The sequence below is a fragment of the Fusarium graminearum genome, chromosome 1 (genome assembly GCF_000240135.3).
Source record: "Fusarium graminearum PH-1 chromosome 1, whole genome shotgun sequence".
NCBI lineage: Eukaryota > Fungi > Ascomycota > Sordariomycetes > Hypocreales > Nectriaceae > Fusarium > Fusarium graminearum.
In genome coordinates, this window is record NC_026474.1 from 7,260,279 (window position 1) to 7,283,339 (window position 23,061).

The window sequence follows — 23,061 nt, forward strand, 5'->3', positions numbered from 1 at the left end:
ATTACGGTGTAGATGAGTAATGCCTTGTCAGTCTCATAGAGTAACTCTGCCACGATGCTTATGTGGCCGTGACGAATACTCGAGAGAATGACAACGAACAGACTCAATCCACCACAATGAAACTTGTGATTATTCGTCTAGACCGCGACAACCACAGCTGAAAGAGGGGAGAATAGACTAAAGCCACACTTCGCTGGCCAAGTGTGGCTCAGCATTAACTTGGGCTTGACCTTGTGTGTTTAGCGCTGTCTATCTTCATGCTCACAGTCACAGTCACACTCCCAAGCCCATGACCAGCAAACAAAGAGGGAATATCCTTGGAAGGAAAAAGTCTCTAAAAATCACGGGATCGACAGCATTAACGTGTCAACGGATAAACATGCCCAATTGATACATCCGGGATGGTTCCCCGCCCTTTGTGTGGTCTTTCCAGCCTTCTGTTTTTATTCTTCTGTGACTCTTCTTTTTTTTTTTTGACCAGGTTCTCCTGATAGTTCCCCTTGTTGTTCATGTCTCCTACGTAGGTAGCATTTGTCTCGCCATCGCCTTGTCATGGTTTGATAGGATGCTAGATGAACCACATGTGCGAAGCGAATTGGCGCGATGGCGGGCTTGGGAAGCGCTGGCTCTTTTGGAAGCCAAAACAGGGATATCCCTGTCGCCTGGGTTGATTGTGACTTGACTAAAAAGAGAAAAGCGTTTAATGCACAGGCGCCTGACGAAGAGGGAATGGGACCAATCGGCATGTATTCCAGAAGATGGATGGAGGAGGTTTGGTGGGTGAGACGATTCGAGTGTCGACTCTATCTCTGGCGATGTTAGATACTCTGTGATGGGTAACCAGGTTGATGAAGATGCTATCGTGACTGACTCCATGTATACTCCATGTTCTCCATGGATTCCATGCCAACACAACAATAACGGTCACGGTCATGGTATCTCATGCAATGCGAGGTGCATGCGGGATAGACTGCTACCCAAATGTATTGACCACCTTCATCATCGTGCATGCTTGTCACATTTCCAGACCCTGGCCGCTTACAGCTGCTGCTGCTGCTGCTGCTGCTACTGCTACTGCTACTGTACCTGAGAATCAATCCGGTCAAGTCGTGTCATCCAATTGTCCAGCTGTATGTGGTGATACTGGGCCAGCCCAATCCGACCCGTCCCCATATCTCTCTCATTGCCGCCCTTTGGGAAGGGAACCCAAAGCTGAAGCGGGAGAAAGTGTGCGTGTGGTAATGCAACCTTGTCCCTATAGATCTATCGATCAATTAAATATCTGTACTACCTTTTTCTTGTTCTTTTTCTCTTATTTCTTTCTTGTTCTCATTATCAAACACTAGGATTCCTTGTTGGTGAAGAGAAAAAAAGCCTCCGATTTTTCCTCACCGACAAATCCACCGCCTCCAAGCATATTGACCACTTTTTTCTCGCTCTTGTCCCCCTTCCAGCTCCGACTCCAGCTCAGTTTCTTGTGTCTGATCCTAGCAGAGCGAGAGCCCAGTCAGTCCCCTTTTTTTTTCTTGACATTTTTCCAATCATCTCCACTGAGTTGTCTGGCTTGGCTGTACTGTTCTCGTTCCCCGGTGCCACCGCCTAGTTGATAGAGTTCACCTCGGGTGTTGGTTTTTTTTTTTTGACGCCACACAGCCCTGGAGGCCGCTGTAACTATAGGGTCTTTGGCTGCCTCTTTCAGTGGACAAAACTGACCGACCTACCGACCTTGAGTCTACACCATCAATTCTTCCGTGCTTCTTACTCTTACCCCCTCTATCTACCCCCTCTATCTACCCCCTCTATCTACCCCCCCATCACCAGCTCATCCTTCTACTCCTCCCCCCACTGTGGATCAAAAACTCCAGCTCATCTATCCATCCTTCACCGCGGGACCGGGACCAAGCGTGTGAATCATTTATTCTACCGTGCTTCCTTTTCGCTTTTCGCCTGGCCTCTTGTTTTTCCCATTGCCTGCTATTTCGATCGAATTTGTTAAGGGGTATCCCAGTCCCTGATCCGATCGCATCGTTCAAGACAGGCCACGCCTGTTCCTACTTGAACCTAATCAGCTCCATCTGCTGTCTTGCGGTCAAAAGCCCAAACGCATCTCGTCGACGATAAGACCTGCCCGTCTCCTCTCGTCTTGTCTCACCACTGCATCTCAGAGACATACACTACCAACAAACCAACAGAGAGCGAGCTGGTCTCCTCCCTTCCAACATATATACTCGACATCCCCGCTTTACCTCTTTACCACATCGTTACTTTAAACGTCTATCAATACACGACTGCCCATCATGCCGCTCGAACAGACAATTACCGTTGTCAACAATTCCGGCAAAATTATCAAGACCGTTCGTATTCTCCAGCGCCTTCGCTTCTTTCCCAGACTAACACTTCCCAGGGCAAGCAGCTTTTCACAATCTTCAAGGAAGCCCAGGGCAGCTACAAGGACAAGAAGGCTGAGCTCAGGGCCGGCAAATCCCTCCACCGATCAAAAACCTTTGACGCCGAAGGACGATCAAATTTCATCGACGATGACCGCTCCTCTTATTACCCTCCTCGCGCCGCTCCTAGCGAAGCCGGCTCACGGAGCACTCGCCGATCGCGAAGCGTTCACTCGCGCCATCCTCGAGACGACTTTGACGTCCGCAGCCGCAAGGCCTTGACCCTCGACAATCTCGAGAGGCACACCGAAGTTTCATCTGTAGCCCCCAGCAGAGCCCCTACACAGATGATGCACAAGGACCCTTACGCCGAAACCATGAACTACGCTTTGTCTCCTCGCTCCATGGCTCCTTCAGCCTACGGCGATGCTATGGTTCCCCGAAACCGATCAACCGGAGAGCTTGTGCAGTCAAAGCCGCGCAAGGAAATCGACATGGACCTCGCCTACGGCAGCATCCCTCCCGATCTGAAGGATCGCACCGATCTGGACCCACATAAAGTCGATGAGAAGGAGGCCATGAGTCTCGTTCACCGCGTCGAGAATCTCCTTACCGAAGCCCAGTGTATCCACCACTCTGCCACACACACCATGTCCGAGCTTCAAAAGAACCCTGACCACGCTGCGGCCGTTGCGCTCACGCTTGCTGAGTTGTCCAAGATTGTCAAGAAGACATCACCAGCCTTCCTGGCCCTCCTCAAGACTGGATCTCCCGCCGTCTTTGGCCTCCTATCGTCACCGCAATTCCTGATCGGCACCAGTATCGCTGCTGGTGTCACAGTCATTTGCTTCGGAGGATGGAAGATTTTCCAGAAAATGGCTGAGGCCAAGGCAGCCCGTGAGGCTTTGGCCTACGAGGGTGTCCCCATGGACCGACCTGCGCCCATGCGCACACAGACCGAGTACGCTCCTGTCGAGTACATGGACGAGGCTCTCATCCTTGATGATGATCTGAGCTCAATCGAGACCTGGATGAGAGGTGTCCCAGCTGGCTCCGTAGTCGAGAGCGTTGACATGGAACTCATCACACCTACTGCCTATGACAGTATGGGTGACGACTTTGACACCAAGTCCCGCCGTAGCACAAGAACAACCAGGACAACCAAGACAAGCAAGACCAGCGACAGCCACCGAAGCTCAAAGTCTCACCGCACTGAAGGTACCCATCGCAGTTCCCGAAGCCGTCGCGACGACGACACCAAGAGCAGGTACACCGAGAGCATCGCAGACAGCGAGCGCAGCCACCGCTCATCAAGAAGCAAACGCACTGATAAGTCGGACACAAGATCCATCGATAGCCGAAGCAGTCGACGAGACGACGCTTCCGAGGTGACAATGCGACCCAAGCACAACCGCAACAACAGCAACATGCTCAAGGCTCTCTTCAAGAACAAGGAGAAGAAGGAGCGCACGCTTGTCATGGCTTAGACTGGCACCTCAATACCCTTTTTGGATCACGCTTTTACACATTTTCTTTTATCTTGCATATTACTTTGGCGCAATTTTAAAGACTGGACGGTCAAGACTTTACACCCCCAAGACGATAAACATTTGGAAACTTCACATCTATCAAGACGAGATAAAACATTTGGATCTTCTTTTTTTCACAGAATCACGGATGGGCAAAGAAGGAAGCCCTTCCCACCAGCGATTTATTCACCTACACCTTGTTTCTTTTTTATCACGATACTACGAAAGATGTTGTACACATGTGAGAAGATGTATGGAAACGAAAATGGAAATGAGCTACTGATATGGATTGGATGGACTCGTGCACACGCTCGAGTAGGTTTTTCTTATTTCACTTATTGCATGACGCACGGAAGACAGATTACGGAGCTGTCATTTGGGACTGGGACTTTTAGTTTGGGAGGGCATTTCTGTTTATGTTTACTACCTACAATCTAGGTTAGGCTTTTTTTTTTTTTTAAACATAGCGATCAATGCATTGGGCTGAAATGGTCCTTTTTGATTGTGCTTTACATGAATCTATTGTGAGGTTCAATGATGTGATTGCATCCATACAACTGATGTGCTTCCATGCACCCCAATCTGAGCTTCATCGTGCATGTTGATATCAGATCTGATACACATCTTTTCGATGCGAGATTTGCCATCATCTAGACACGGGTTTCTGCTTGACCTGAATCAAGAGTTGCGTAATTGATCTCATATCTAAATCGATTTGTGCTGTGGGCTTTGTGGGGTGTGTATGAGAACAAGCGGGTAGATCTGAGGGCGTATGATCAAGCTTTCCTCACGAGACAATTGAAGTTTTTGCAATCTGATCGAGATTGTGTTGTCATCAACCTGTCTCTCGCGTTTGTGCTTGCTGTAGAAAGCTCGGATACTGTGCGTGCAGAGAGGTCTGTGATAGACGCATCTCGCCAGGCTGGTTGCACTTTGCTGTTGGGCTGTGCCCCGACCGGCTCTATCCTGATAAGCTCAAGCTTGTGACAAAAGAAGAGAATCGTAGGACGGCAGACATGAAGCTTTGGCGTTTTTTTGATGATGATGTATTTGGATTTGCTTTTGCTTCGTTTTGGGTATTGAGGAGGATGGTCTCTCGGCTACTAGTGACGGATACACGGGAAATTCCTTCGCCATGTCCAATAGATACCCTGACAAAGCCGAGTTGCATGTCAAAGCTCTCTAGTTTCCGAAGCTGTGATATGAATGTCGATAGATGTGTGGTGGTTGACTGAGGGGTTGTCGCGATGTTGCATGTTTGTGTTTGATCAGACTGTCCATCATGGTCCAACACGGTTGTCCTCCCCAATGATGAGGAGGTTTCACGTATCTTCATTCAAACAAGACATGCATTGGCTGAGATTGGTATTTGGACTTTTAGAGATGACGTGAAGCTTTGGAGGATGATCAGTCATCAAGAGTGTCGGAGTTGGGTATTAAGACCTCCCTGTCTCCCGACTGACTTTTCACTTTTCTTCCTTCTTCATCACCATCACCATACACCATCACCATGTACTCTTCATGTGTGATGGGTAAGTTGCACCCTTCATCTGTATCCTCCATCGCCTTGGAGTGTTCCACCTAAGCCACTCTGTTTATGAGTCTTTCCCTTCCCGGTTTCTTTCCCACACCTTCATGTGGTAAGATCTTTTCCCTCCAAGTCTATTATACATCTTTGAGTTTTCCTCCTCAGCAAGGTAGGCGCACTCGCCATTCTCGTAATTCTCATCATCATCTCGGGTTTCCTCGTGGGAGTGTTCTACCTAAGCCACTGCCCCGGCACCCGGCTCACATTCTCTACCTCTTCTCACACCTCCATGTGGCAAGACTTTGAGCTTCCCAGTCACTTGTACATCTTCATTTGGCATGTTCCTGCATCAAGAGAAGCAAGCGAACTATCCCGACGATGTCCCATATTCTATGGGAATGTCTTCGTGTTGTGGTTTGATGACGAGAAGCAGTGTTTGCTCGAACCGATACATCAGCACCTGGACCGGGGTCCAAGGAGAGAAGAAAGCGATACTCGCTCTTCGCCTAGCGTCAGAACCACCTCGTTTTAGGGTGGTGGTTGGGTCTTGTCTGGTCATCGTTGCGAACTTGTAAGTCCTCCCATCTTCGATGAGTTGAACAAGTCAAGATGACTGACTGACTGTGATGCACATGACTAGCGCAAGCAGTGGCCACCACGAATGGACTCCAATATGACTTCCCCAACAGGGGTGATGTCTCTGGAGCATTTGCCATAGTTTCCGTGGATTTGGCCCCGACCTGTCTAACATTGTGATGGCTGTTCACGACTGTTTCTTCCACCTTGTCGAGTGGATTGAATACGATGAGACAGAACCCAAATGGGAGGTCATTTGGAAGGTCAAGTCCGTCTGTTCTGGTGCCATGATTGACTTTGCTGACGATAATAAGCAGACTTGTGTATCGCAGCTTGAAGGAGAAGGGTGCATTGTATGGAGAGAGGTTTTGTCTTCATTTTATGACATCTTGTGAGTAGTCCCACCTCATCCTAACTTGTCTTAGCTACCTCAAATCTTCATATCATTTCCCGTCGTGAACTTCTCAAGCTGACACTACGCAGTACTTACTGCGAATGGCCTGATCTTAGCGGGCTGTCGAACCCGCCTTCCTGCGCCGTTTCCAGCCACTCTCCGTCCAATCGATATCATTATGTACGACTATTCTTCGCTTTCCCCATTCTTACCCGATCGACCTCATCATGGCTCGGGTTGAGAAGTGGACGTTGCTGCAAAAAGAAAGCCTCTGAGTCACTTCCTGTAATCTGTACAGGCCAGAAAGATGCCTGCCTCTAAGGTCAATGGTGTTGATGGGACAGTTGAGTTGCTCCCTGCAGTCAAGCCTTTCACCGTCCCCTCTGGCCTGATGCAATGACAATGGCGGCCGATATTTTGACAAACCAATCATCATCATCGGCATGAATGGTTTCCGGATATGTTTTTCAGAACAACCAAGCAGCAGAGCTACTAACAGCTTTGCAACATGTCGAACGAAGCGAACCAGAACGGGCACAGACAATAGCTGTCATTGAACAGTTGGTTAGGTTAGTAAGTAGACAGCCGATTCATTGACTTCATCCTGCTGACATGGTTGAATAGATTGCGTTGACTATTTACCTCCTATCATTACTATATACCACATCAGCAACAAGATGTCGCACCTCCTACATCAAGATCCGATATGTGCAATGGGTACCGTCAACTATCCTTTACCTATTCTTCCTGGGCCCCTTCAGCAAGTCAACCACATCGGTTAGTCACAGGATATCCAGAGTCGAATGTGTACTTGCGACAATCCCTCCTAAGGACCCAAGCGAACCATGCTTGTTCCTGGCCGACTTGCTTTCACAATATTGTTCTCTGGCTGATTTTCCAGTAATTGCCTCCACTACGCGAAGCGATGTATCATTCTCCGTGGGTGGTACATATGCTTTCATGCTCTCGGATGTGGTCAGTGGTATCTACATGACACGGTCGAGTGATGATGATGTGGGACCTGCAATAACCCAACAAGTGTCGATGAAGTCTCTTTGAGACCCCCGAACAACATGGACGATGACGGTAAGTCTTTTGAGAATCCAGAAATATCAACTGTTGCTAACAACAATCTGTCAGGAGCCCTCCCGAGTCCTTTGTACAGCGAATCTCATTAGAGACAAAGTGCGTCTTGGTTAGGAACACTTCCTCTCATTGAGTTGTTCTTGAAACAGATGTCAACAGCATCATTGCTCAGGCGGAAGCGAATTTCCAACCCTGACTCTGGTTGGCTTTAGCCTGTTGGAGGTCATTGTGAGCCAACCATCGTCTACCACAAGTATTGGAGTTAAACTGATATCGAGCCAGCAGGCAGAACCAAGAAGGTCGGGGCCACGAGCAACAAGCGGCTCCGCGATGAAGACGACAGCGAAGACGGCGACAACAGCAAAGAACAGAACCAACAACTCAGGTAAGTAAGGGCAGAGAACTTTGTTTATTCCCAATCTGAGAAAGTAAATTAGCTGACTGGTAAACCAGCAAGAGACCAAGGACAGATGACGAGACAGGTGCGCATCACCAGCAACCATTCTTGACTGTCTATCGATACAATGGCGTTCAAAACGACGAACACCATTGACTATGTCGGTCAGGGCACCGGCAATGACTTTGGCGCCATTTTAGATGCCAACGCCAGCATGTCGCAAGAGCTCATCACCATGACTATTGCAGTTGTTATTTGCACCATGTGTTCCTCGTGACCGTCGGGACACCATCTGTGGTACCTTTGTACAGTCGAGGAGAAGAATGGATACATCTCAGCTCTCTGAACTGAGCGATAAGGTGTCGCTCTCTCTCTCTCAATTGCCTCACCTCTATCAACGACCTCACTGCGAATCAGGGTCACGTCTGTCATGATCAATTGTCGGCCCCTTGTTCTTTACACCCAGACGACTCGGCAACACACGGTATATTCAACGTGTCTCTCTTCCAGACCCTGCGGTAACACCACTGTTTGAGTTGGTGGACCTAACTACCACCCGACCTACACATAGGGAAATGATTCACATGGATTTGTGAAGGTAGGGGCTTAGTCACTCTGTCTGTACTAGCAGTCAGTAAACCCTGAGATGCTGGGATTCTACCGCCGCAAGACACACACGCTCGGCAAAGAGGAGAGAGCTTCACCTCGAGCTCATGTGGCAAGACCAATGATGGGTGTATCTTATCTTTCGACAATGGGAATGTCAGGTCTTGACAATGACTTGTTTTTCATGCAAGTCAAACACATCGTTTGTCTTATTTTATCACTAACATGCCTTTCAGATGGATATCCCCCCATGGCCATGACGACTTTAGAGATAAACGAGTAAGGTCGAACGTCAATTTAGACTTGGCAGAACAGCTCCCCATTCTGCCAACAAGATGAGATGGTTTAACCGTCTTGTCCAACCGCTCGGCTTGGCATCATCCATCTAAGCCACAGCAAGACCCGATTCCAATGAGTCGGTAACGTCCAGACTCTATGCTATGACTGGAGATCTCATCAACTCCATCCTCTACCGCTAGTAACGACCGAATTCTACCAATCCATCAACGACGCAAGTATAGAGGACACGCGGAACAGAAGATGGAATTTGTCCGTTTTACCAACTAGTTGAGAGCTCTCCAAAATGAAACCTCTTCTGATCTTCACATCCATATGTGTTTACGATGGGTCGTCATACGAATGAAGAGAAATAACGAGGAACTGTTGTCCGCATGCCGGGACACAATCCGTGGTATTTTCTTTCGAGGATCAATCCTCGAGCACACGCTCTCAACAGCGAACAGATCGCATCATGCCTCAACCTGATTACTCATGGTTGGGGCCTTGTTCCATGCACAGATAGCCTGCTTTTCGGGACCGCTGCCGTTCCTGCACTACTATGTCTCAAGATCCGTGTACTCTCGCCAGGACACCAATCTGGAACAGGGGTGTGAGGCAGTTGCATTGCCTCTTACGGGAAGAGAGAGAGAAACCAGGGATCGCGATTCGTCACCAGTTACCAGTCAGCAATGATCGACCACTTGATACGTCGCCCTGATTCCAATATCACATCTTGGAGCACAGATTGGATTCTGAACTATTGAGAATCGTCCTGAAACTCTCCCGTTGAGTAACGTGTTTGAGGCTAGTCGGCCGCAATCAATACGGAGCTCCGTTCTGGCCACTACGTCTTTCTGCGCCGATCAGCTGGTTCTCAAACAGCTGGAGTGTACTCCCCAGTCTTGGGAGAGCTAGAGGACAAGTTGAAGCGATGGCAACAAGGCAGCCAATTGCAACGCTCTGTTTTCTTTCTGACTGGGTTTTGGTCGGGTGATTGACTCAGGGGACCTTAGACTCTCCCGAATACAAGTCCCTCACGATAATCTGATTTCATTTCTGAGTAGAGTCTGATAAGGATTCACATCGGTCGTTCTGAGCCATCTCTCACTGGTCGAGGGAAACCATGTGGTTGGGCGCTGTTTCCGAATCTGACACTCCAGATCCTGTATGGAAATTGTCGGCAGATTCATACGACTCTGATTACGACAAGTCCTCGAGAGAAACTTCCCTCTCAACCGGGCCACTTTCATCAAATCCGAGTCCCAGGCCTAGTCCCAAGCCCAGTCCTCACGTCACTGTATATTCTATATCGTGAACTCGTTGCACAGCCTATTGATAGCAAGATCAAGCATCAACCCCGAAGCATAGCGAATTGGCCATCGACGTCAATGAAGATGCATTTCTAAAGTCGTTAAATTTCGAATAAGTCGCCACAATGCATATTGGCCTGTCACGATGCACCCGCTGCTCATAAAGCGCATGGCATGGCTACCTTGTTGCCTTGTCGGATGACGGTCAAGACTGCGTCACCATGTTTGTCCTCACAATCACTCGTGCAGATGTTCCACCGTCTCCAGCACATCGGCTGATGGGTTATACATCCAAAGCCCGAATACACACTGATGATTCAACTCTGATTCGTACTTGTGTTCTTGAAGAGGTTATTGACTGGGTTCTCCGCCTCTGTGACTCCATTACCTGGACTCTAAACACTACCAAGCGAGCTGTTGGAAGTCATGTGCGATTTGCTTTACAACCGCGACATTGAGAACTTGTGTTTAGCTTGTGGAGTTGAGGAGACGAATCATTAAAGCTGACTGCGGCTATATCTCAAGGCATTGTCCTTTTGGTTGCGTGTTCCGACTATCAGTCCGTTGTTAATCAGCAACGCCCACCTACTGAAGACCAAATATGTTGGACATGCTGCCGCGGAGACTTTACTCAACTGGCAATGGACCCGATCCTTCGTTATCAGAAAGCACTATAGCTTCTGAGTTATAATCAACGGCTTCCGACCCGACCAGATGGGCAGCGCCAAAGCCCCGATTGCTTTAATCACAACGAAATGCACATCATGCTGCGAGATTCGTCCGGTCTCCCTAGTCCACTGGTGAATTGGATCGGTGCCTTATGTTCCCAGCTTTACTATAGGGAAAAGCTCCGATATCCTCTCAAATATGACGAGAGAACGCAAAGAGCGGTAGTGTTCCCGCTGAGGATGATGAATGAGTCACTGCGCGATGGGCCAGTGTACATTGAACAGAGGTCGAGACAACTCGTCAACCGAGGCTGTAGAGAATAAACGATGGCCTAAGATCCCTGTATCACATACTCAGGAGCACACTGCTTGCGTATGCTGATGTTTGGAACAGTGCTACAATGTACTGGGCCACCTTCTAAGAGAGATTATTAGTCCTCCCCTCATCGCCTTGGTCTATCAGACTGCGGATCTGGTGCGCTTCAAGCTCACGATTCAATCTTCTTTCTGGGAAGTTTCGAATTGTAGGTAAGGGACCAACTGTCGATAATGGATGGGCGAAAGGCCGCACAGTCGCTGAAGCACCTGCCACGACCTGCGATGGTGTCAACCACATTTGATAACAAGCGCTACACAGCTCTATCTATGTTTTGGCAAAATGCAGAATTTATCTATATTCTGGAGCTGACATTTCCTGCGACACCTTCTTCAAGTCAAGCTGTTATCCGAAATGGCCAATCTAGCTGTGTATCCTCGGGGAGTACGGCAGTGGCCAGCCATCTTCGTGAACGGTATTTCCGGCAAGCTCTCGTCAACATGAACTAGCACCAGGAAGCTGGGCAAAATATCCATGACACAGCAGGTACTGCTGCTATACTGAACTGACTATCCTCCATGATCTCTTCCGAGTTACCGTCAGCACTGCGAAGTACACCATCGGACTCCTTGATACTGGGACTGGAAGGAGAATGATTTCAGCGGGACAATGACTTTGCAGAGGTCTGCCCAATGAGTGACCACATCAAGACGTGTGCAACTTGAAAACCTCTCTACTTGAGCACGTGCTACACCGAGACACTAGCTCTAGGTGCTCTGCACATCAGGAGACCAACATCGGAGACGAATCCCTTGAATGTCGCTGCCTACCCACCTGATACAAGGTACCTTAACACCAAGAACTGGTGAAATTCAACAGCGTAGGGGCAGCATAGCCGTCTGTAACGCAGTCTTTGTCACCGTCTTTATCACCATCTTCGTTTTCAGGACCGTCTTCGTCTTTGTCTTCAGGATCGTCACACACCCCAACGGTTTTGAGCAAACCTCCAAGGACCAAAAGTCACTCCCTGTTCGAGGTTCCAGCGACGACTTGCAACCGAATTCATAAATCGGTGCAGCGAGTATGTTGAAGTCCTGTTGTCTGGCCCCGCTCGCCTCGTGCGTTCACATCCACCATCACCACCTTCTCCATCACTGTCAGTGCCACGGCCCGCTGCCCTCTCTGTCTCTCTCCCTCTCCATCCTTGCCTCCGCCATGCCCACCAGCGCAGCCGTTTTTGCCATGCTGGCGTGTCTCATTCGACAACTTCTCAATCATCACATTCTTATTGCGTCCTCCTCCCGATGCCCTTCCAAGCCGCAGCAGAGCCGCAGAATCGGCTTTCCGCAGAATCGGCTTTTGGCCAGGCGAATCAAGACCTTTCTTCCACTCAACTGCGCAATTGTTACCCCGAACGCGATACGAACTACGCGATGAAATTGCCTGACCTGATCGATGGTTCTTGCGCTGCGGGTTCTATTGCTAGAACAAAATGATTTGCGCCTTTGCTGTGCATGAAGCGAAATGCGTGAACTCCAGCTCGGATCTCAGCAATAACGAAGAACGCAATTGAGGCAATTTGGGCCCGTTTGAAACGAAGTGGTACGTTGACAATGTCTTAACTCACGGCTGTGAAACGATTGAAGATGTTGCTGTTTACTTGACGGTCAGAATGCTCCAGACCTTGTCATTGAAGTTCGAGGCCAACTCAGAATGACTTTCGTGCGGCATGCGCACAGCAGAACAGAAACTGTGGCCTTGCTATCACGACAAGAAGAGCTTATTCTTGGAAACATCAAAGCCGACTAATATTCCATCTGTCTGGAGAACAGATCGCCGAAGAGGGTGCTACGATATTCTGTGCCCCTGTATTCGAAATGTACAGTCAAGCTGGTTTCCTTTGCCAATTCGGTATGCCGGCCGCCCAGCAAGAAAACTGATTCCCTGTTACCTCACATTGGCAGCCTGGAGACGCCGTTTTTGACTTGCTGAACGAGAGTACTCCTTGCTAAAACCGAGATTCCGCTCCAAATGCTTCGCCAATACCGGCCTTCTCTATCTCTCCCACATCTTGTTCATCCTGCTGCTGCAACCGTTTGCCCAACTGACCGAGTGCAAGCTGTGCTGAGCACGGCAATTTCGACTGGGTGAACTAGGCCTTCAGGATCCTTGGAGTCTGTCCACCGCCACGACTTGAACATTCGAATCGAAGCTGAGAAGCCTGAGTTGCGTCCTTGGTCTGCTAGCATCTCAATAAGAGCATCTTCCGGTATCCGAATCAATAATGGATATTTCGAAACAAATAGTTCCCTTTCCGTCAGTTTGAGGGTATTCTTTGACACTGTGACAACACAGTCACCCGATGGTCCAATCATCAATTCGAGTTCAAAATCGCATTTGAAGGAAGAGCATTGGTGGCCAAGAAACGGCCAAACTGGCGCCCATGGAGATAGAAGTCCACTACCATTCTGGATTTCTGAGCTTTATCCAGCCACCAAGACCAAGGCATCATGGTGGAGTTTCCATATAAGCTGGTCTGTATTGTATGCTTGGCGGGGTCACGCTGTGTTGCGAGAGATAAAGACAGGAGCAAGAACATCTTTCACTAGATCACAAAGGACACAACTGAAAACATCACACTTGGCTATTCGCCATGTTTACAACAGCACAGCGATACTGCCAGAACGTTAAATGGCACGCTGAAATCACGGAGCGTAAGTGACTGCGTCAGCATTCGGGAATTAGACTAATATGATTATAGAGGAATGAGATCTCTAGAAGCATCTCAAGGCTCAGCACTGGATTTGCTAAGGAGCCCTACACGTACACCGGATTTACTGTAGGATGAGGTTTGGTGTTTGACAAGCCGGGCATCCGGAAGGGGAAAGATCAAATTCAACGTTCAAATCACAAGCTTTTCAAGGATGGAGAGTTCCTCAGAAGTGCAATTTGAACTCAATGGATTGCCCTTGGACATGATCAACGATGTCAGTTCCTGGAGAATCACCCGACAAGTCGGCATTTCGCAACATTGTATTCACTACACACCAAGGCTCAGATCGTTGCTGTTACTCTTGTCAAACGCCGACTGTTCAGACTGTCAGGAAGGGTAGACTGTTTAACCCGACCGTTTCCTTTCACCTTTCGTTTCTTCGGCGCGGCAGGGGTGAACATCCGCCTAGTTTACTTCTCGTCGATCATTTAGTGATGAGGAGACTGAATTGTATGCAAATCCCTCCTACGAGTCACGCCGCTCAAAGGGGAATCAATTGCTATTCGCAAGGCCTTTGGAGATTGTTTGCAACACTACAACAGTTGAAGCGTTTCATCTTAGCCGCAACGTAGACCTCGTCCACCCGCACCAGCAAGAAACTTACCAAGGTCGCTATATTCATGCAGACAGACATGATTATATGTGTCAGTCCTTCCGCCTGCGTCGCTGGGAACCAACGGTCATGATTAGCGACCAAGGTCGGATGATGTTTCAAGATGGTTTGCGGCCTGTCAACAAGCAGGAATTATCTGAAGGCCTCCCTATCACTTCGTCCTGGATATCATTGCACAGGAAGGAATTCTATAATGACTTCGGAGAATTCGATTGTTCTGTCACGTAGCAACAGACGCTATCAACGAGACCTTTGAGACCCTTCGGCATTGCAGCATGGAATTTGTCTTTGTCAAGTGAACAAGAGCAATTATTATCTTGGAGCCTTCCACATTCCGGCGTTGAACATTGAGGCAATCTGCTCTGCTCAACAGGTTCCCTTACAACCAGCCTCTTTACACATGGATATTCCAACGACCACGAACGATACCAGATGCGTGTTGTCCTGGAATGCACAGATTGAAACTATCGATTGTGTGTTTTTAGAAACTGGTACCAGCAACAATGCCTTCTGACAACATGGAATATCTTTCTCGGCGGTGTAAGAGTCGGAAGCAAGGACAGAATGGCGGGAAGCAAGATAATCTTCCATTCTCACTATGACGCCCAAGTTGAGTCTGGCACAAATACAACTGGAAAACCACCTCAGTGTCCTGTATTGGTCGAGACGAACGCGAAATGCGGACAAGCCGGTTATCTTGTGTACCACGGGCTAAGCAACATACTGCCCGCGCAAGTACACAATCTTCAACGCAGGAGGGCTGGTGACGGACCAGAGGTGGCATTGTCCCTCGAATACAGCCACAGAAAAACCTAGCTCTGTTTTGGCAGAGGCAAGCTAGGCCATAACACGCTGATCCAGATCAGGAGTGTGATCTGCTTCATTGAACAGTCGACAAAAACAGAAGCCATTTAACCCGACTTTACTCTTGTAAGGTCAAAAGCGATCTCGGCCTTGATCGAAAGCAGAAGTTGGGGCGCAAGACGTCGTCTTACTGTCCAGGCATAGCCGTGCGTGATGAGGGTCCTTCCACCAACGAACTCTCTGCAGTTTTGAGTATCTTCAAACTCGCCGTTAATGCTGTACCCCATCCCGAGCTACTGCCTATACCGGCTGCTATCAATAACCTTCGTACTTCATACCTTCGAGCTGCTCCAACTGTTGTTTGGTGCGTGCCGACGGAACATTCCCGGAACTGTACTGGCATTCGAGCACAACCTTGACTTCGAATCGCGAGATGTCGTTGTAACACCCGGAAATGAGGGTCGAAATGAAGACGTGGATCAGAGACCTGATCCATCAGATCTTTATACGAGGTTTGGGACGGAACAACCAAGCCTCACAAACGAAGAAACGGCCAATGCCTGGTGCTTGTTTCAGCAAACGCGTCCATTTTCTTAATTGCCTCATTCGATGGATTTCATCAGGTCCGTGTTCGTTGGAATCGACCTTGGGCGAAATTAATTGTTCAACCGCCAGGCTCCTTTATCTTGAGTGGAGGGTGTGGGGGTTGCCGATTGATGGCCGTGATACAGTACAAAGACAGAGCTGTTTTCTCTCTGATTGTGCATTGTCTTTACCGCATCGGCCAACCACCTTGGTACTTTCATTTTCCCTTCTTTTCTATATCCAATGTTGCCCGCATTCTTGAGAATCCGACTTGGTTTTGTGGGTTAAGTGTACCCTCGTTCTCCCCGGCCGAAACGCTAGCTTCTCACGAACAGAAGACAATGTCTTTTGACCTCGGAATTCCGCGAAAAAGAAACATTGTTTCTGAAAGCGCCCTTTCCATATAGGGTTAATGGTCTACAATAGGATCTCAGGCAACCTTCAAGGCCCGTGATTTGCCCCTATGTCATTCTGTCCCAATTGCGACTATTCTAGCGGTACCTCGCCCGGGTCATTAGTGCTTCACAATCACAGTTGACAAGGCTAGAGCAGGACTATTTACTCAGCACACCGAGAACGTATCCGCGCCAATCAGAAACGGAGTCTTGATCGGATCGATAGAACTTCAGATATCCAACATTCTCTTCCGACACCCTGCCATGTCACTACGGAGCGGAACATCCATGAGGTACACCTGGGCTTCTGGATCGTTTGGTGAATCTCCGAATCTATCCGCACAGTATCGACGGAACGAGCTACTCCATCTCGAATTCCGATGTCATTCTTGAGTTGACTGGACGAGACCTCTACCCTCCAAGTCTATTATACTCTAAGACATAGAGAACAACGATTGCAAAGTTCCCCTCAAAGCCAAGCGCAAGAATCACCATCACCCTTACCCTCGCAACGTATGCCCTCAAGACAGATGAGACCCCCAACAAACAGACTCCCCTGTGATCGCTTGCCAAACATTTGGCCACGACCCCAACTGCGCGACACATGCTGTCCGACGGAGTGAGACTGTGCGCAAGTTCGTTCATCTGATGCGGGATGCTATGAGATTCTTTGTCGTATCGCCAGATGTTCAGATTGGCTTTGTTGACGGCTCTGACGCCATTTCTGACTACGGTCTCGACAAACAAAGGCCATCGACGAGAGGACGCCAGCGCAGTTGGCAACAGGTCATCGAACGGCGAAGGCTAAGCTCGGCGGGATTCAATTATGGAAGACGATAGCAGTCTTACTACAAACCTCCATCATGTTGAGAAGATGGAGAAATCTCTCGTATCTGTCAATATGTCTTTGATATCATGGAGCATACCGCGATGGTTCCATTTCCCACTTCGGGAAATAAAGGACGCACATCTCGGCCCTGATGAGACTTGTCGACACTCAAGACGGTCAGAGTCTAAAGAAGTTGGAATCTCCTTCAGACCTCTCAGAATCCCTCGGCTACAAAAATCGGATCAAGAACGGGTCACTTCCTCATCAATTTATACAACTAAGCAACCCTGGGCTTACGTTTCAACTGCGTACAACATCTTGATTGTCCTATGTCCCGGGAATTAAGATCGGAGGACAGTTCACGATACGATTCTTCGCGACATTCTGACGAGACAACATCTTGATACATATGATCAATATGCCTTGCGCCGGAGACGAATTCTCAGCAGTTGGTCCAACCAACAACAGGCGATCCGGACTGTAGCGAAGCAGACGCACTCTGGACTCTTTCTTGTTGGCCGGGCCGGTCATTTACGCCTGCGTCGATAAGTTCTGGACTTCGTTCTTGGAGTCCAGAACCTTCAACAGCCTGACTAGGAAGCGCCGGGGGATCTCAACAAATCACCGTTCGTCATTGTGACTTACCTGACAGCCCGTACCTTCAGATCATACCTTTTGGAAGTACTCCTGGCTCGACAGGCTCGGGTCGCCGCTCCAAGATCTAGGTAGCTCAGACAAAGCTTGGAACATTGCTGACATCAACATCACACTATCTCGCAAACGCCTTGAGCATGTCACGGCGCCAATTAGCCTCCTGCACGACATACCCGACATACCGGTATCGTGAGTCCCAAATGGTGGACAACAAGATTGTCCTTGGGACGAACAAGACTTTTCGCAACGGATCTACATGTTGAGTCTAGTTAGGTCTATTTGCAATCCTCGTGAGCAGACAAGACATGGTCACCTGGCCGCTGTCTCGTAGCACATGTTTGTTACATTTGTGTCGAAAGTCTTCAATTCTCAAGACTACTAGACTCGGTGATATTTCCACAGCTACAAGAGAACTGCAGTGTTCTGAATACTCCCTGGAAGTCAGATTCAACACAAGCAGCACAAGCAGCACAAGAACCCTGGCCAAATCACAAGTGAGCAACTCTTCTACCGGGGGTTCCACCATCACGTCGACGGATGGAGAAGAACTGGGCGAGATGTTTCCCAGCGAGAATTGCCGGGAAGCTGTAGCCCGCGACACAACAAATGAGTCTCACCGCGACAGGACCGCTGAGTCGAGAGCATCGCCACAGAATCTTACGACGATGCAGTTTCCGTACCATGGCTTGGGTGGCACAGTCGACCTTAGATTTTGTAACAGCACCCTCCCCTACCGATGTTCCCTCGGTTCTAGTCCTACATATGACCGGGAGGATATAACATCGAAGTGTCTGTGTGACAAGTCACTGCGCTCTCGTTCAACCATGGGTAGCATTTACACCACAGGATTGCACCTGTGCAACAGCGGTCCCCTTCGCTTTCTCAATACAGGAAAGCTACGCCACCATGTTACAAGGCAGCAGCAGGAGGTTGTTGCTGGAATCGTGTGTCCTACCCACTTCGGGAGATCAAGGCTCTGAAGCTCTGTGCATTGGTGGGACTATTTCTTCCGATGTATCATTCATTGAATCCGCCGTGCACTTCTTATGCTGGCTCTCTCTGTCTTGAACGTGAAGCAATCTGGGTAGGCTTCAAGTCGACCAAATAACTCATCATTCGAGTTTGTGCCATTCGTCATCTCCTCGCCACGTCTGGCAGCATTGAGCACAGCAACACAATGCCAACCCCTGTCGGGGTTGGCGTGTCTCAGAGTTCTGCATTCCGATCAAGTTTCTATTCAGCAACATCACGCATGGAATGATGTCCGCGCCGGTGCCGTGCAGTTGGGAAACGTCAATTGTCTTTCTAAAGACTCTCCAAATCACGGCCCGACTCACCCTCTACTCCCATCTGTGGTTCCCGAGTTTCGGGCAGGTCCAAACTGTGCATTGATCCAGCGTGTTCGCGAACGGCTTGTGTATTGCAGCTCATCGGAGCGAGAATCACTTGACTTGAGGAAACGTATTCTTCTCACATTGACGAAGTCGCTTCATGTCGAGATATTTTTGTGCGGAAATACTTTGTATTATGAAGTTCTATTCTTCATGTCTATTATACGGACACGGTACACGTATCTGATCACGACGATGGATCAGAAAGTACTGAGCTGCCGCAATGAGGAATTCTCAAACACCAATCGGGGAAGCAACTACCGGTCACAACGCGATCTTCAAGATGTAGCTGACAAGGTGTCTGAGAATCCGACACACACAACGTTTCTTCAACTGTGGTTTCCAAAGCGTCTTCTCAAATTGGTCAAGTCCACATTATGGGGGCAATGTGGCTGTTCATTTCTTGGATCTTCTCCTGGCCCAAGCTGTTCTAAGAAATGGTCCATCTAGCAGTCGCTTACTTGGCGCCCCTCCATGCCCCCGCTTGCCATGTTGAAGGGGCCATGATGGCCCTGCAAGGACCTTTTCCAGGTGTTCAATTTCTGCTGCAGGACGAAATAAACCCCAGCAGCTTCGATGTGCAGGTTTCCTGGCCGATGGCTCCGGGGACGAATCACTCAGCGCACAGAGTCGCCGGACGGCTGGCTTTCCAATGCTATTCTACACGTTTCCGTTTTGCTATCTTCCCCTGGTCGGTAGTTGACTGCACCATTCTTGACATTGGGACGTAATGTGACGTCGATGATGTAGACCATCTCACTCTCGCATCATACCTTTGCCGAATCGTGGGCTCATCCAGACGACTTCGAGGCTCCATGTAAGGGGATGCACACGTCTGCAGGCCGACGAACCACAGAGAAGCGATGACGGCGGTGAAAATCTCAATTCCGAATTCCAATTGCTGTTTGAATAACCCCTACAGTCTTCATGCTACCTAGTCGTGAAATATTCCATAACGGAAAGGCTATCGAAAAGAGCATTATGAATGGTGGCAAAAGGGAGGAAGAGTTGCACACCGACATGTCAACAACCTTGGTGCGGTTGAAACCTGGGTATATCCCGAATTCCCCTTCATAGCATGCCCAAGGCACTGTCTCTCTACAAACGGCCCCCCAACGTCAACCCCCACCCTGTTTTTTTACCACCGCCAGATTACTTGGGCAGGTAATCCTGGTTATTTTCTGGTAAACACATGAACTGCCTACCCTCTATCCTCATTGTCGAGGTTTCTCTGCTACTTGAGTCTTTGGTTACCGCTAGTATTTCGTTCTGTATCCATCGGAAAATGGGCAATACCTAGTGGTCACCTCAGCTGTCTGATCAAGTCCGAGAGTACTGGCAGCAAACTCGACCTCGGACGGTATATATACCAAGTTCAGAATTGGTTGCCATATGGAGCTGAGAATCCTTCGAGAGCTGTACAAACGAACTCAAAAGGCTGCGACCTCCACGCGCGCTGCGACTCGGGTTACGCCGCTGATCCTGATACCCCGCGATCCTTTGGCGAACATGTTTCGATCATGACTGAGAGTATCGACGTTGAGATGACTGACGCATTCATCATCGATCAAAACCAGATCATTACGCTCAATACGGTAGAGGCTGCGATATCCGAAAACGCAAGCGAAACTCAAACAATAAGGGCCAAGACGGAAATTGAAGCAGAAGTTGTAGTAGAAGTCCGACATCCTTTCCCGTACGAAGAGGACAGCGATTCTGTTGGGTTTTCCTTGTCTGGCCCCCTTCTCAAACCCAATGTCAACAAACATGCGACCCTACGAAACGATTGATGCGATTTCATGGCTCCCCCAGGCGCATCTCAAGAACAGGATCTGGCCTCCAAGGCTGTCGGGAAGACGTTCGCGGCTCTCATGCTACTCGTGTGAACAACGATCATCCGCACTATCCGCATCGAATGGTGCACCGCCTGATGTTGCTCAACACTGGATCATTCCGAATTGCGGTTGAATCGATTTCTCCACAAGTGGCAAACCATGTCCCGTCACAACGAAACCACGACTTCACTACAGATCGCACAACTCATCATTTTACCTGCTCGGCTTTGGAGTCCATCTGCCCACTTCAGCCGTTAATTTCTCGTCCTAGTCCGTCGCTACGTGCCGTTAACGAGATCTTGGGTCCTGCAGTGTTTGGCAAAGAGAGCCATTCGCCAAAGTCGACGATGCTGAGAACCTCAAAAAGACGTTGAACAAGTATTGTGATAAACAATGTGATATCACAAGTGAATTGGACGAGAGCCAGCAACGTTGCAGATCCCATGAAGCAGGAAATTGGAGTGGAAAGTATATGGATCATGTCTCGCATGGCTTGGCCACGTTCCGTGGTGAGAGCTTTGAGTGAAGCGACGAACGTGACACGGGGGTTTGCATTGCAGCTTTTCGTTCGGTTCAACTGGGACTACTGGATCTACGAATCAATCGAGTGCAACGTTTCCTCTCCTCCTCACGAGCTATCACACCGTTCAAGTATCTCCTGGTGCGCGGTACATCTCGATGATCTAGCCGAGCAAGAAAGGCCATTGATTTTGTCAAGAGCCATTTGAGATATAGTTGGCTTCTCTTCTACACAGATTATGAAAGGTCCCTCCTTCCCCCTTGAATCCCGTCTACAACGCGAAGCCATTTGGATTGTTTTCGAGGTGCCCCGACTCCAGACGATAATACTTTTCGAAAGCCAGAATCAATGCCGTCTCAGGAGATTCGATAGTCCTATCTGCCCCATCAGCACCAACGAAACTTAATTCGTCAAGGATGGACATGTTCAAAATGAACAATTGTCTTTGTGTTATCACGCCATGGACTCACTGTTATCACGAACGCTTTGCATTCTAGAAAGCTGGCATCACTGCATCATTCAACGGGAGTCTACTCGCCCTCGATGAGCTAGACGTTTGCGGACAGTTGTCTTCATGTTCTCAACTTTCTGTTTATATGCTACGACAAAGGCCGATTTCCTCCCACATGGAAGTCGCAAGACATGGTCAGGTCCTGAATGAATATGACTAGCGCCTTACATGAGCTACGGCAGCACCGAAGAAGATAGTATGGAACTTCAGCATTGGCATTGAACCGATCATTCGAGGTTATATCTTGACTGGCGCACCTAGAGCCCGTACAGCTTGCATAGCAGCAGTCAAACAAGACTCGGGTCGCATCGATGGGCAGACACGCCATTCTAACTGACCGGTATTGGAGCCCCTATAACGACTCCAACCAGAGGTATTGTCATTGCATCGGTGCCCAATTTGATGCTTCAGTTTCATGCCATCAATCGGGTAGCCGTATCAGAAACGGCTCGCAGGGTGGTCTCTGAAGGCCTAAAGCCATTGTATCCTCCAGAACTCTGCCAAGAATAAACAAGTCGACCAAGATGGTGGTTTTTAAGGAATTTGCCTTCGTCATGCCGAATTGGAACTGTCTGAGACATGAGTTGTTCTTACGCACTATCAAATGTTGATACTGGTTTATCTTGATAGCGAACCCTCGGTTTTTGGAAGAGGCGCTACAGCCTCAGTCGAAATGTGCATGGAAGATATGACGGTGGTTCTCTCTCTCGTACCCAATCCGCAGAAAGAAGCCATGTGTAATGGCTGTCAATCCAGGAGAGTCACGCCATCAAGATGTATGTCGTTACCGAACGGCTTCAAGTCACCCTTGCTGCCACTTCGCTTCGCCGACGAAATCTGCTCACACGAGGTATTGGTATATCAATTAAAAAAGCAACATCATGGTATTGGACTATGTATGGATAGGTATATCCTCCCTATCTGGAGCATGTATAGGTGGGGACTCACTTGACGCTGGCGGACTTGGGCTTGAGTTCGAAACCCCCAATTCTATTCCATCTCCTCTCTATCAAGATACAACACTGCGCAACGCCCTGAGGAAAATGCTTCACATCCTTCATGAAGAGTCACCGTG

The 23,061-nt window shown here is 48.9% G+C and overlaps 5 protein-coding genes across 5 annotated transcripts; all 5 read left to right on the forward strand.

Annotated features, from left to right (window-relative positions):
- Positions 1-603: 603 nt before the first annotated feature.
- Positions 604-1,242, forward strand: FGSG_12100 (uncharacterized protein; the record flags this gene model as incomplete). Its single annotated transcript, XM_011319833.1, has 4 exons — positions 604-780; positions 845-954; positions 1,028-1,130; positions 1,153-1,242. The coding sequence occupies 4 exons, from the start codon at positions 604-606 to the stop codon at positions 1,240-1,242; spliced, it is 480 nt and encodes a 159-aa protein (XP_011318135.1).
- A 1,055-nt stretch (positions 1,243-2,297) lies between these two features.
- FGSG_02240 (uncharacterized protein) lies at positions 2,298-3,874 on the forward strand (the record flags this gene model as incomplete). The annotated part of the gene is made up of 2 exons (XM_011319834.1): positions 2,298-2,354; positions 2,390-3,874. 2 exons carry the CDS (start codon positions 2,298-2,300, stop codon positions 3,872-3,874), a joined length of 1,542 nt encoding a protein of 513 aa, XP_011318136.1.
- Positions 3,875-5,426: 1,552 nt separating this feature from the next.
- FGSG_02241 (uncharacterized protein) lies at positions 5,427-8,243 on the forward strand (the record flags this gene model as incomplete). The annotated part of the gene is made up of 11 exons (XM_011319835.1): positions 5,427-5,448; positions 5,760-6,015; positions 6,163-6,411; positions 6,504-6,594; positions 6,713-6,736; positions 6,886-6,987; positions 7,085-7,191; positions 7,454-7,500; positions 7,786-7,885; positions 7,954-7,982; positions 8,209-8,243. The coding sequence occupies 11 exons, from the start codon at positions 5,427-5,429 to the stop codon at positions 8,241-8,243; spliced, it is 1,062 nt and encodes a 353-aa protein (XP_011318137.1).
- A 9,623-nt stretch (positions 8,244-17,866) lies between these two features.
- Positions 17,867-19,570, forward strand: FGSG_02242 (uncharacterized protein; the record flags this gene model as incomplete). The annotated part of the gene is made up of 3 exons (XM_011319836.1): positions 17,867-17,918; positions 18,132-18,673; positions 18,818-19,570. The coding sequence occupies 3 exons, from the start codon at positions 17,867-17,869 to the stop codon at positions 19,568-19,570; spliced, it is 1,347 nt and encodes a 448-aa protein (XP_011318138.1).
- Positions 19,571-20,640: 1,070 nt separating this feature from the next.
- Positions 20,641-21,329, forward strand: FGSG_02243 (uncharacterized protein; the record flags this gene model as incomplete). The annotated part of the gene is made up of 2 exons (XM_011319837.1): positions 20,641-20,816; positions 20,933-21,329. The coding sequence occupies 2 exons, from the start codon at positions 20,641-20,643 to the stop codon at positions 21,327-21,329; spliced, it is 573 nt and encodes a 190-aa protein (XP_011318139.1).
- Positions 21,330-23,061: the final 1,732 nt, after the last annotated feature.